The following is a 13388-nucleotide window of genomic DNA, read 5'->3' as shown; positions in this document are numbered from 1 at the left end:
AAAACAGAGACATAGACCAGCAGAACAGAGTAGAGAACCCAGAAATAAAGCTGCACACTACAGTCATCTGATCTTTGACAAAGTCAACAGAAATAAGCAATGGGGAAAGGACTCCCTATTCAATAAATGGTGCTGGGATGACTGGCTTGCCATATGCAGAAGAATGAAACTGGACCCCTACATTTTACCATATACAAAAATTAACTCAAGATGGATTAAAGATTTAAATATAAGACCTCAAACTGTAAAAATCCTAGAACATCTAGGAAATACCATTCTGGACGTTGGCTTTGGGAAAGAACTATGACTAAGTCTTCAAAAGCAGTTGAAACAATGATTGACAGGTGGGACCTAATTAAGCTAAAGAGCCTCTGCACAGCAAAAAAACTATCAACAGAGTAAATAGACACCCTACAGAGTAGAAGAAAATATTCACAAACTATGCGTCTGACCAAGGTCTAATATCCAGAACCTGTGAAGAAGTTAATTGAACAAGCAAAAAACAAGTAACCCCGTTAAAAAGTGGGCAAAGAAGACATACAAGTGGCCAATAAACATGAAAAAGTGTTCAACATCACTAATCATCAGAGAAATCCACATCAAAACCACAATGAGAAACCATCTCACATCAGTTAAAATGGCTATTATTAAACAGTGAAAAAATAACAGATGTGGCTGTGCATAGTGGCTCACACCTGTAATCCCAGCACTTTGGGAGGCTGAGGCAGGAGGATCACTTGAGACCAGGAGTTTGAGACCAGCCTGGGCAACATAATGAGACTCCCATCTCTACAAAATAGACAACAAATTAGCCAGACATGATAGTGTGTCCCTGTAGTCCCAGCTACATGGGAGGCTGAGGTGAGAGAATCGCTTGAGCACAGGAGTTTGAGGCTGCAGCCATAATTACAAGCCATGATCATGCCATTGCACTCCAGCCTGGGCAACAGATTGAGACCCTGTCTCCAGAAAAATAAAAAAACAACAGATGCTGGTGAGGCTGTGGAGAAAAAGGAATGCTTATACACGGTTGGTGGGAATGTAAATTAGTTCAGCCACTGTAGAAAGCAGTTTGGAGATTTCTCAAAGGACTTAAAACAGAACTACCATTCGACCCAGCAATCCCTTTACTAGGTATATACCAAAAGGAAAATAAATTGTTCTACTGAAAAGACACTCAAATGTTCATTGTAGCACTGTTCACACTGGCAAAGACACAGAATTAACCTAGGTGCCCATCAACAGTGGATTGGATAAAGAAAACATGGTACATATATACCATAGAATACTATGCAGTCATAAAAGAGAATGAAATTGTGTCTTTTGCAGCAACATAGTTGCAGCTGGAGGCCCTTATCCTAAGCAAATGCAGAAACAGAAAACCAAATACCTCATGTTCTCACTTCTTTTTTTGTTTTTTTTTTTGAGATGGAGTCTCTGTCGCCCAGGCTGGAGTGCAGTGGCGCTGTCCCGGCTCACTGCAACCTCTGCCTCCCGAGTTCAAGCAATTCTCCTGCCTCAGCCTCCCGAGTAGCTGGGACTACAGGCATGTGCCACCGTGCCCAGCTCATTTTTTGTATTTTTAGTAGGGACGGGGTTTCACCATACTAGCCAGGGTGGTCTTGATCTGCTGACCTCATAATCCGCCCACCTCGGCCTCCCGAAGTGCTGGGATTACAAGCGTGAGCCACCACACCCAGCCGTGTTCTCACTTTGAAGTGGGAGCTAAACATTGGGTATTCATGGACGTAAAGATGGCAACATTAGACACTGAGATTACTAGGAAGGAGAGAGGGGAGGGAGCAGGGCTAAAAAACTACGTATTGGGCACTGTGCTCACTACCTGGGTGTGATGGGATCATTTATATTCCAAACCTCAGCATCATGCAAAATCCCTATGCAGCAAACCTGAACATGTACCCACAGAATCTAAAATAAAAGTTGAAATTATTATTTTAAAAAAGGAAAATTTGCGTATAACCAGGTATTTGGTTCACCGAGCATACGTGTAGTAAAGTCTTCCCTAGAGCCAGGCAGAGCTTTTCAGTTTTTAGTGAGGAGTGCAGTGTTCTCTCACCAGGTTCCTAGAGGACATGATCCAGCTTGGACTCTCCCAGGATCTGTTGGAGAAACAAGTAGGCTCACCATACTGAATGAGAGGAGGGACCTCTGTACACAATAAATACATCAATCCTTGCTTTCTTACAGTCTGTTTCAAGTGAAATGGGTTCCTGGAGCACAGTGGGTTGGGAGACGCTCTTGTGCAGATGTTCCCTCCCCATATCTCATTTTGAAAAATGATCCTGGATCTCCTCCCCATTCTATCTTTAAAGCAAAGTGACATTAATGGGATACCACTGGAGCCTGGAGCCCGGGCATTATGCAGACTAGAGTAAAGCGTGCCTCTCCCATGCTGTGTTGTTACTGTTAGCTTATCCACTCTCGTAGAAAGACTGTTTTTGTTGCAAGGAGTCTCCCCTCCTGAACCATTGTCACAGTACTCAAGGAAGGATGCTCCGGCATGATGGAAACAAGATCTGTGAATTCCAATTCTGCCACCTACTTGCGGAATGACCATGTTGGATTCGTTGTTTCATGTCTAAGACCCTCATTATCTTCATTTGGAAAATAGGCATAATAATAGCTTCTTCTTAGACCTGATGAGATTACTAAAATAGATCAGCAGTTTTCAAACTTTTTGGTTTCAGGGTCCCTCTGTACTCTTAAAGGTTATTGAGAATCGCAGAGAGCTTTTGTTTACATAAGTTATATCTATCATTATGTATCATATGTCAAGTTAAAATAACAACTATTCTAACATTTTTCTGTGAGAAATATCTTCCAAAACAAAAGAATTACTGAGAATAGTGTTTTTGTTTTAAATTTTTGTTAAGTCTCTTTAATGTCTGGATTTATAGAAGACAACTGGATTCTCAAATATGCTTCTGAATTCAGTCTGTCATGTTATGTATGTAGTAAAAATAAAGCTTCACATAGATATGTAATTGGTAAGAGAAGGGTATTTCGATACCTTTCTCAGTTACATGCAATGTTCTTATTTGATTCATCACTAAACTTTGATAATTGATGTTGTCTTAAAAGTTGTGATGTGCAATCAGAAGCTATATTGTGAACTTTATGTACCCAATGACATAAAATCTGTTGGCTTCCCTTACACTTGGAATGACTTTTTTGCCATGCATAACTTTTGAAACAGTGTCATTGGCCATTTGGAAAATATTAGTTACCTCGATTGTACAGCTCTCCTGAAAATTGACTCATTTTATCAAACCATATCAAAAAATCATATTTCTTAATATTATCACTAGTCTCATCAGATAAGTCTTCAGTATTGAGAAGCTGTCAGGCTCAGGATGGCAGATCTGTGTTTCCCAAAATTCTAATTTTTCCTTGAAAACTCAAATTTTATCATTGGCAGCAAGTGTTGTTTTCCTGGAAGTGACAGGCTCACTTCATTCATTTCAGTAATATATCTGCCAAATGCCCAAGTCTGAATAACCACAGTTTATCTAAAGCTGTTCTTTCAAGTTAAAAAAAAAAAAAAAGAAAGAAAGAAAGAAAGAAAAGGCCAGGAATGTTCCAAGAAGAAAGTGGCTAGTTCAGTTTACAATGCCAGTGATCACACCAGTGCTCTTTCGTGACATAGCCACTGGACTTCAGTACGAAGCAGAAATACTTTTTGCATTCTTCCTGCTTCACTATACAATGCCAAAGAGATATATACTTAAGAATCGAAATTTAGTAAAGTTAATATTCATTTAGTAAAGTTAATTTCATGAATGTCAGGGACATTCGTGAAACTGGCTTCCCCCCTTTTACTAACAGTGTGGCAGTAAAGAATACAGTGTTTCCGACCGGGCGTGGTGGCTCATGCCTGTAATCCCAGCACTTTGGAAGGCTGAGGCGGGCGGATCAGCTGAGGTAAGGAGTTCAAGACCACCCTGGCCAACATGGTGAATCCCTGTCTCTACTAATACAAAAATTAGCTGGGCGTCATCACACCTGGCTGTCATCCCAGCTACTCAAGAGGCTGAGGGAGGAGAATTGCTTGAACCCAGGAGGTGGAGGTTGCAGTGAGCCAAGATTGCACCATTGCACTCCAGCCTGGGCAACAGAGGAAGACTCTGTCTAAAAAAAAAAAAAGAATACAGTGTTTCCTGGGCTTTGATTTACACTCAGGCATCTGAAGGTTTACTACCCTCCAGGAACCTTTATGCCTTACACCTTCTGCATCGCAAATGTTAAGACAGTGAGAAAAAAAGCAAATAATCTGAATTCTGTCTCTCACCACCTCCCTGAAAGGGTCTCCAGGACCCCAGCAGTCTGCATACCTTCTTGAGAACCACTGGGATAGATAGTAGAAATGGTGTATATATCATATTGCCAACACTGAAAAGTTAGCCTTTACTTCCTGCTCTTTATTGTTTGTGGCTGTGGACTTGGTGACAAGCTGGTTCGAATGAAGGCCAGCCTTTGGGAGAGGTATTATTTTGATGAAATCTCAATGGAGTTCTTTCTTAGTTCCCTAGAGCCTAGTTGCCTACTATCTCCTTGGGATGTTACGTGGAGGCTGCAAACAAGTATTGGTTTCAGGTTAACTTTACTACTGGTTTCTGTGCAAGAAAACCTGTATTAATCCCTGCCGTTTTTGTATGTTGTGGAGCTAATAAATATCTTTTTAACCGTGATGATTTTCTAATCTCTTACATCAGGTGTTCTTAACGCTGGTGTCAGAGGCTCTTTGCTGGTCCTACATATGGGCTTTTAGGTGGCCTCTGAGCCTGTTAATTTTTTTGTTGTTCAGCATTTAACAACAAGTTAAATGCTGTTTAACTTATTCATGTTGAATGAATTTCAAAAAGCCCTTGAAATTTTACATACTTCTTTTGTTTCATTAGGGTTGGGGGAGAAGGTGGGTTATTAGAGAAAGTTAAAAGCTTCAACCAAGTTCTTAGAGGTCTCTAACCTGCCTCTATAAAAACAAACATTAAAGATGACTTTTCAGATGGACATTTTTAAAGGGTAGCATCTCCCACCGTTATCTATTTCCTGACACACCTCTCTGTGGAAAGAAGTTTGCAGGCTTCCTCCCTGGCTCTGCTGTCTTTGCTTTTCCTCCCCTGGGCATTTCTGCACAGCGCACGTCACCCAGTGCTTGCTGACGAGTCACTTCACCGTGATTTTTTTTAGTGCATTTCCCGAGAGAGCAAGGGTCTGTGCGTCTTGTTTCTTTTATATTCCAAAATGCAAAGTCAGAGTTCAGTCCCTTCAGATATACCCTGGGGGTTAGGGGGAGTATTTTAGACCAGAGAATACATCAGCTAAATTAGCAGGTTCCTTTTTGAACTATTGAGGTGTGCAAACTTGGAATATTTATTTATGCCTCAACCCCGAGATGTGTTTTTCTCCCACATTCTTCAGTCTGCTTCTTGGAATCCAAGTGCTGTCATGAAAGCTGCAAGGCAGTCTGTTTAGTTCCAACAGTAGAATTTTTGGAAGACTTCCTTGATTCTGTGGGAGGAGTGTGGTGACTACCACTTGCTAACGAGAAGCCGCGGAGGATTCTGCAGCGTGACAATATGTATATCCGTATTGTAAGATGTCAGCCCCACCGTGCACGCTCCCGCCCCCATCCCCGTCAGCTCTGCTGGGCTGCAGAGGAGGTGGGACGAGGTGGCACAGGGTGGCTCTGCGGCAGCGTAGCCGCTTCATGGTGTCGGTATCTCCACAAGTCCGGAAGCTGGCTTCACCGGGGCGGGAAAGAGTTAGACAGCAGGTTTTACCGATTGCGCTCTGACTTAAACAATGTAATTGTTCCCTACTTCGGGAAAAAAGTAAAGAGTTTTGTAGTATGTGGCTTAATTCAGTGGCTTTTCAGCTTTTGAAAAAGCTTTGGTTCATCTCACACAATACACACGCTAGCACCTAACAGTTGGGAAGCAACAATGTCCCCGTCCTTTATGGGAAGCAGGAAAATGATATAACAATGAATAAGTTGAATTGACCCCATTATGAAGAGGCAGAAGAATAGCTAAATAGTACACTGACAAAATGGGCATGTGTAGCCATCAGATCCCATAATACTGTATTCAAGAATCTATCTCTTGGCAGGGGCACGGTGGCTCATGCCTGTAATACCAGCACTTTGGGAGGCTGAGGCGGGTGGATGGCTTGAGCCCAGGAGTTGGGGATCAGCCTGGGCAACATGATGAAACCCCGTCTCTACAAAAAATACAAAAATTAGCCAGGCATGGTGGCACATGCCCTGTAGTCCCGGTTACTTGGGAGCTGATGTGGGAGAATGGCCTAAGCCTGGGAAGTCGAGGCTGTAGTGAGCCAGAATCATGTCACTGCACTCCAGCCTGGGTGACAGAGTGAGACCCTGTCTTTAAAAAAAAAAAAAAAAGAATCTATCTCCACTTGCTAGGTTGCACTTTTAAACGTAGCTTTCTGGACGACATTCGTATAGTCCTAGCATACTAAATTCCATCTTTGCATTACTTGCAGTTTCTAAATAATGAGAGTTGTCACTCACATGGGATTTTCACTAGAGCAGCTACATCCCAACACTCCATCTTCATGGGGTCAAACCTACAACATGGTTTTGTTTATTTCTGTGCCTCTTTAGCAGATGAGAAAATCAGGACATAAGAACCTTGACTTGCCCTAAACTACTGACCAGTAGTACAGATGATGTTCATAGCCTTGGTGATTTTGACCAGGTCACCAGTCAGTCAGAGCCGTTGTCCCTCATCTCTTTGGACAGCACCCTTCATACTGGTGGGCTCGGTAAATGTGAGTGCGTGCGCTGTTTGACTCACTCACTCCTCAAAGGCTAAATCTGGTCAAACTCTCGTTAAGGAACATGTGCCTTCTTGGTGGGAGAGTAAGGTAAGGTGAACCTTGGCTCTGCTTTCCAACCAGGTGGCTTTTGTTATTGCATGATAAAATGTACAGCTTCACGTTTCTGTGCCTCTCACCACTACAGTGCCCTTTCTGTTTTTAAGGAAAGAAGGATTGTCCAAATGTGGAAGATGCAAGCAGGCATTTTACTGCAATGTGGAGTGTCAGGTAGGTGCTGGGCCATTGGCAGGGAGGGCCTAATTTCCTCTGAAGTCCTCCTCTTCCTTGTCATGGCATTCCTCAGCGCCCCCCTGTAGCCAGAGCTGGAAAGCATAGGATGTGGCTGGATATCCTTGAATGTATGCTGACCCCAACCTCACAGGCAGCCAGTGATAGGCAGTAACAGTTTGAGGCCGCATGCAGCACCAAAATTGAGGTGCAGGAGAAGAGAAGACCATGTTAGATACAGGCAGGTGTGCTAGCAAGTTTGCCCAAGGACTGCAGCCACAGATGAAAAATGCAGAGATGACAAATAAACAATGTTAAAATTCTGTCTTTAAGTTTTTAAATTTTTTATTGTTGTGTTTTTATAAATTCCTCCATAGCAGGCTACATCTTACCCTTGGGCTGTTTGAATCCAACCTGCTTACAGCGAGACTCAGATGAGCCCCTGGTCCAGACTCTGTATAGCCAGAGGGGGGCTATTCTGAACTCGTAATTGGGGCCAGTGCCTCAGGAGCAGTCAGGGCTGAGGGGTTCAGGATGGATGAGTCTCAAATGAATCCTGAAATGTAGGAATGGGAAGGTTAATGAGGATGTTGGAGGAATTCTTGGTAGACTCTTTGAAGGCCTAAAAGTGGTATTTCTCAAACTGTTACAGTAAACACTCGTTCCACAAAATGTTCGGAGATATTCCACAGAAAATGCATTTCATGTTCAAACAATTTAGGGGAACGTGGTCTCTTTACTTCAGAACCTGTTATAGTCTTTGATACACTAGTATGGCATTGTGAATTTGTAAGCCTTCTTGTTCGATCTCTCTATATTCCCCCTGGCATTTATTTTTAAAGGGAACCTATTAATATACCTTGGGAAATGGTGATGCTGTTAAGGGGTGGTTCTATGGTACAGGGAAGATTTTCTCCATATCTGCATCTCTTTTTGTTGTTCCAAATACCTGGTGTCGTCTTTCTCCCCTCCCCACCCTCCAGCCCCATCCCCAGTCTACTTTGGCTTACCCACTATTTTTTTTTTTCTTTCTCACCTCCCTACACTGTTGGCCTTTGAAAGGCCTCAAAGAGCATTATTTAGCAGTGGGAGAGATTGCTAAGCCCTGGTGTCTCATCTGACTGTAGCGCCCCAGGGACAGCGGCCCCTCCCCAGAATGAAGCACAGGCTGAGACCTTGGCTTGCGAATCTCAGACTCTGCCTTGGCTCTGAAGACCATATGCACCGTCCCCTTCCCTGTGTTTCCCACAGCAGGCTCCCAAAGGCTGTCAGCCTGTGTGGCAGTGAGAATATAAATGGAGCTCGTAGTTGAGTTTTCGGGGAGGGTGCCTTCTTTTGAAGAGGAAAGATCATACTTTGCTCCTACCAATTGTAGATAGAGTAGTGCATTGGCATTGTAGAGATCAGCAGGCCCTGCGACATATACAGTTTGATTCTAGGCCTGCCAGATGAGTTAGCTGTTTCTATATGTAAGTTAAACACTTCTAAAAAGTTAACTCATTCCATTCTGGTTCTGTAGCAAAGCAAGCATAGGGAGTCACATGTAGTTCAGATCATATAGCATAGAGTAGCAAGAGGCCGTGGTCCTAGGAGCAGGTCCTGGCTCTGCTACTTGTATGAAATTGGCAAGTTATGGCCGGGCACGGTGGCTCACGCCTGTAATCCCAGTACTTTGGGAGGCCAAGGGGGATGGATCACCTGAGGTCAGGAGTTCAAGACCAGCCTTGCCAACATGGTGAAACCCCGTCTCTACTAAAAATAGGAAAAAATTAGCCAGGCATGGTGGCGGGTGCCTGTAATCCCAGCTACTGTGGAGGCTGAGGCCAGCAAATTGCTTGAACCTGGGAGGCGGAGGTTGCAGTGAGCGGAGATCACGCTTTTGCACTGCAGCCTGGGCGACAAGAGTGAAATTCTGTCTCAAAAGAGAGAGAAATTGGCAAGTTACAAAACATCCCCGAGGCTCAGTTTCTTTAAATCTGAACTGAGGACAGTGGTGCCCACCTTGATGAGTTAGGGACCACGTGATGTGATAAGATATTAAAGTTTTATATAAGCTGTAACCCTATATACAGGTGTGAGGAGTTAGTATAAATAATCATATTACAGTCCACAGGAAAATCGAATTTGTGTAATTCAGGCTAGACTAAAGCTTAGCTTTATGCAAAGAAATAAACAGCATAGTTTTGATTTAAGGAGCTTGGTTTTTCAGCCTGAGAGAATGACTGGATTCTAAGAACTTGAGGGTAATGATGGTGTATGTTGTGTGAACAATGCTTATTATAAAATGAGTCTTAACTCCGTTAAGTAGCTGTGAACAGAGTATTAATGAGTACCATCAGAGTATGTGGCATGTGGAGTTAGCTCCGAGTCTGAGTCTCCTGAGCATGCTGCTAAACTGTCTTCTGTTAGGCCTTACGGGGTGGCAGTATTTTGATGAATCGTCATGGCCCACGTTGGGATTTGAGATGCCCTTTATGGTTTCCCTGTCCCCAGGACCTAGAATCCCAGATGTGTAGATTCAGAGACCTCATTTGTAAGCGTGCAATGAGGGGTGTCCTCCCTTGGGGGAGGCTCACATTAACCAATATCCCAACCTGTATGTGCCACAATGCCAGTTTATTACTCTACAACAAGAAGTTGAACAGTCTAGATGTCCCGCCCTTGAACAAAACTGTACAGGTGGTCACTTCATAATGAGCCAATTGTTTAGGGGAGCAAGGAACTCCAGGATGGAGGAAACAGTTATGTGATTCTACTGGTGCAAGGCTGCAGGCCAAGAGAGCCTGCTGTGTTCAGCCTCGTGATGGAGTTTCCCCTGCTGCTTACTCAGTTCCCGGGCAGGGGCACCCTGAGCACTGGGGATTACTTCTGCAATTCTGCTTTCCTGTGCTTCTGTTAAGTATCCGGTGACCAAAGCACCCTTGTAGGAGGTGAGTGGTACCGCAGCTCCTGAAGCCTCTTGTTTCTAGAGGTGGCAGGCTGGATCTGACCTGTAAGTTTCATTTCTGTTTCATCTCTCTCCCACTGCTGAAGGAAGAGGCTAATGACCATTAAGGTTTTTCATCCTTTAGTACTGAAGAACTAAATAAGTATGGGCAGTGTATTATAAAGAGATAGAGCAGACATAAAGGTTTAATAAAAGTAAGTGCCTAGAAATAAAGGGTAGTGCAAGGGCTTCGTAAAGGAAATCATTAGGGAGGAATCTGGGGCATCTGCTCCAGATAAAAATGTGTTCAGGGTTTGGCTTAAGGGAGCGCTTGCATGGGATCAAAGTAGAGGCTCTGCTTAAAGGATAAAACGTGGCACAAAACAAGAGCGGCGATGAGGAAGGTAATTGAGTGATTCTCCACCTAAGAAAGCGTGGCCCTCAGCTGCCAGTAATTAACTGGTGCTTTCTCAAAGGTAGGCCCTACCTCCCTGGAGTCATCAAGTGGTCGGTGCCACACAGCAGATGGTGGAGTTGGGATAGAGGTTATCAAGTTCAATGTGTCAGTAGATAAGAAAGCATAGTCCCAAGTGGTTGGGTGATCCAAGATCTCCCAAGGTCAAACAGTGGCAGAATGAAGATGAGACTTTACACACTACTTGGGGAGGGCTTTCACCCCTTTACAGTAGTGTGCTTGGGAGAAGTGAGGGCCCTCTAGAAAAGGAGGTGCTGTGGGAATGTCAGAGAAAGAGAAGTGGCCTTCAGTGGATGTGAAAGGGGAGAGCTGCGTCCATTGTCGCCTTGGCCAGAAACCTCTCCCAGAGTCCTAAAGGCTCACATTGCTTTCTGGGGGTTTCCTCTTTACACAGAGTAAAGCTTCTTAGGGGATCCTAGCCATGGTGTATGTTCTCCCCAAGCCCTCTTCTGTCTGCATGCTGTGCTTTCGGATTTTGCTTTATTTGATACAGTTTGGTTCTGTCTTGTCCTGTTACTTTCCTCTTAGTTCACTTGACTCAGTGTGATGGTGCCAGAGGAAAGATTTTAATTGCTAATGCATGAAAGGGTAATGGGAGGAAATACAAAAGAAACAGAAATTCCTTTTTAGTTGGGCGTGTTATTTTGTAACCTGTGTGTTTTAATGAACTGTATTTATTTTTCTAAATACACCTGGGAAGCAAAGTATATTATTCATTCACCCATTCACCCATGAATTGTACCAGGATATTTTCAAGAGAAGAGTTTTAGAAAGTTATTATATAGAATAAATCATTGTGCAGTAGAAATTTCTAGGGTATATTTCTTAACCGTAATGACTATAAAGAAGAAAACCTGTGTGTTTTAGAGCTGAGGGGGTTATGAGTAAGCTTTGAAAGTAGGAAGGGATTTTTTTTAAGTGTGTATGAGGAGCATGTGAGAAAATAGTAGGCCCTTATCATTAACTAGAAAATAACTGAAGTATAGAACATGTCTAATAAATGCTATTGTTATGGGTGATTAGTGTAATGGGGCCAGAGTCTTAGGTTCAATCCTGGATCAGTTCTCTCCTGTCAGCCATAGGAAGCATCTTAAATTTGGGCCAATCTTTTTGTCTAAACCTTTAATATCACCAGTAGGAAGAAATGCATGTGAATGACTGAGTATGTCTCATCGCTTAGATTGGGAAAACGCAAAGCGTATGTCCTAGTGATGGTAGCTCAGCAGCATGAGCCATCTGTGTATAAGGTGGTCAGGTGTCCACCTGATTGCTTTTGTACTCTTCTTCTTAAGGATCATGCTAGTGGAAAGCAGAAATCCTGTGACATTTTCTCCCTGTTCCACATTTTAAGAAATCACATGTGAATGTGTACAGGTAGACTGTGTTTGTTGTTAGAAGAATAGAAACACCAAATGCTAGAGGCAGGAAAGGGACTTCATGATGAAAATCCAGTCTCCTTATCGAGGAAGGCAACATATTTGCTCAGCAGGAAACTGGATGCCATAGTAATCACTCTTTTCTTCCAGTGCTGGAAATACTGGTGCACCATGAGACAATTTTGCAACTCTTTATGCATCTTTAAGCATTTTTGACTAGGCGCAAAAGTGAAAGCCATGCACAGTAGTTATTATCTTAGTTGAAAATGAATTAGAAGTTTTAAAAGAGGATCATCAGTATGAAAAATTCCATATCTCACCTTTTTTATAGATTTGATTAAGTTGTACAATCTGTCCTCATTATGGGAGAATCAGAAAGTGCAGACTACTAGAACAGAATAAGTATTCATAATCTGATTCCTTGAGAAAATACTTTGGTATATATCTTCCTGAATCCCTTCTGTGCTTATATGTGTATTTTATTATTTTATTTTAGTTTTGGAAAATGAGATCCTGGTTTACAGAAAATTTTATAAGGATTGCAATCAGGGCAGGAGCACTATCTTGAATTTTGAAGAATAGTGGGAAAACTTTTAGAAAAATGGATAACATTTTAAAAAGCATAAAGAGTTGCAAAATCACTCTGTATACAGCAGTACTGCCAGTATTCAAAAATAATTTATAACATTCATTCCTATTCATCAGGTTAGCCTAATTTTTTTTTTTCAATTTTGTCCAGTCTGTTTGCTTATAATTTCTTACGGGCAAAACTAGGGTAGTTACCTCTGTCAGGTTCTTTAAAATATGTGGACCATCTCTGTGATAGAAGAGAATGTATCGAAATATGCTTAAAACCTGACATTTTTACTAGATACTATCACATCTTCCTTTTTTAAGAATTAAAGCTGTGCAGTGCCATCGTGGTATATCTCTGCCCTTCCTCCGTTAATCCACCTTCAAAAAAGAAAGTGAAACAGTATTACTATGGTAAATTTTCTTTAATGAAGTTTAACCTGATTCTGCATTTTCTTGTTTATCCAGTTACCTGATTTTAACTGCTATGAGTGGGACTGTATCTAATTGTAGGTGCTGTTTTATCTTGGTTCTGACATTGCCATAAACTGCTTGAAGTCAAAGACTTCATCTTCCATCCCTGCCTCTAGGGTCAGTTGCAGGACTTGTTGAACGAATGAACAATTACCAACGTTTCAGAGCGCAGCCTGGGCCAGGCACTGTTCTGAGTGCTTCTTGTGGATCTGCTGATGGGATCCTTTGCATCTGCATGAATGCCTGATGATCTGTATTTGGCCCACATTTGTTGGTAGTCTTCAAGCTTAATATCTGATTATCACTGTTGGAAGGTGTAAACTCATAGACTCAGAATTCTGGACTTGCTAAGTAACTTAAGGATCATGTTGTTTACAGCCAAGGAGACAGATGCGAAGGGATTAAGAGACCTGCGTAGTCACACAGCTGTTTCGCTGCAGAGTGGGAATAAATGGCAGGTTTCTTGAGTGCC

The 13388-nt window shown here is 42.5% G+C and overlaps 1 protein-coding gene across 5 annotated transcripts in view; it reads left to right on the top strand.

Moving 5' to 3' along the window:
- SMYD2 (SET and MYND domain containing 2) overlaps positions 1 to 13388 on the top strand; it is a 104053-nt gene that overhangs the window by 17424 nt on the left and 73241 nt on the right. For 3 of the 5 annotated variants that reach the window (XR_004178607.1, XM_021927244.2, XM_009187510.2), the window contains exon 2: positions 7029 to 7092. The exons of the other annotated variants lie outside the window; for them this stretch is intronic. Coding sequence is in view for 2 of the 3 variants with exons in the window: in XM_021927244.2 (XP_021782936.1) it covers positions 7029 to 7092 (64 nt within the window). In the remaining variant the exon portion in view is untranslated. The remainder of the gene's footprint in view (positions 1 to 7028; positions 7093 to 13388) is intronic. 5 annotated transcript variants of the gene reach the window in all.

Source organism: Papio anubis, chromosome 1 (genome assembly GCF_008728515.1).
Source record: "Papio anubis isolate 15944 chromosome 1, Panubis1.0, whole genome shotgun sequence".
Taxonomy (NCBI): Eukaryota; Metazoa; Chordata; class Mammalia; order Primates; family Cercopithecidae; genus Papio; species Papio anubis.
This window is presented reverse-complemented; position numbering and strand designations above follow the sequence as displayed.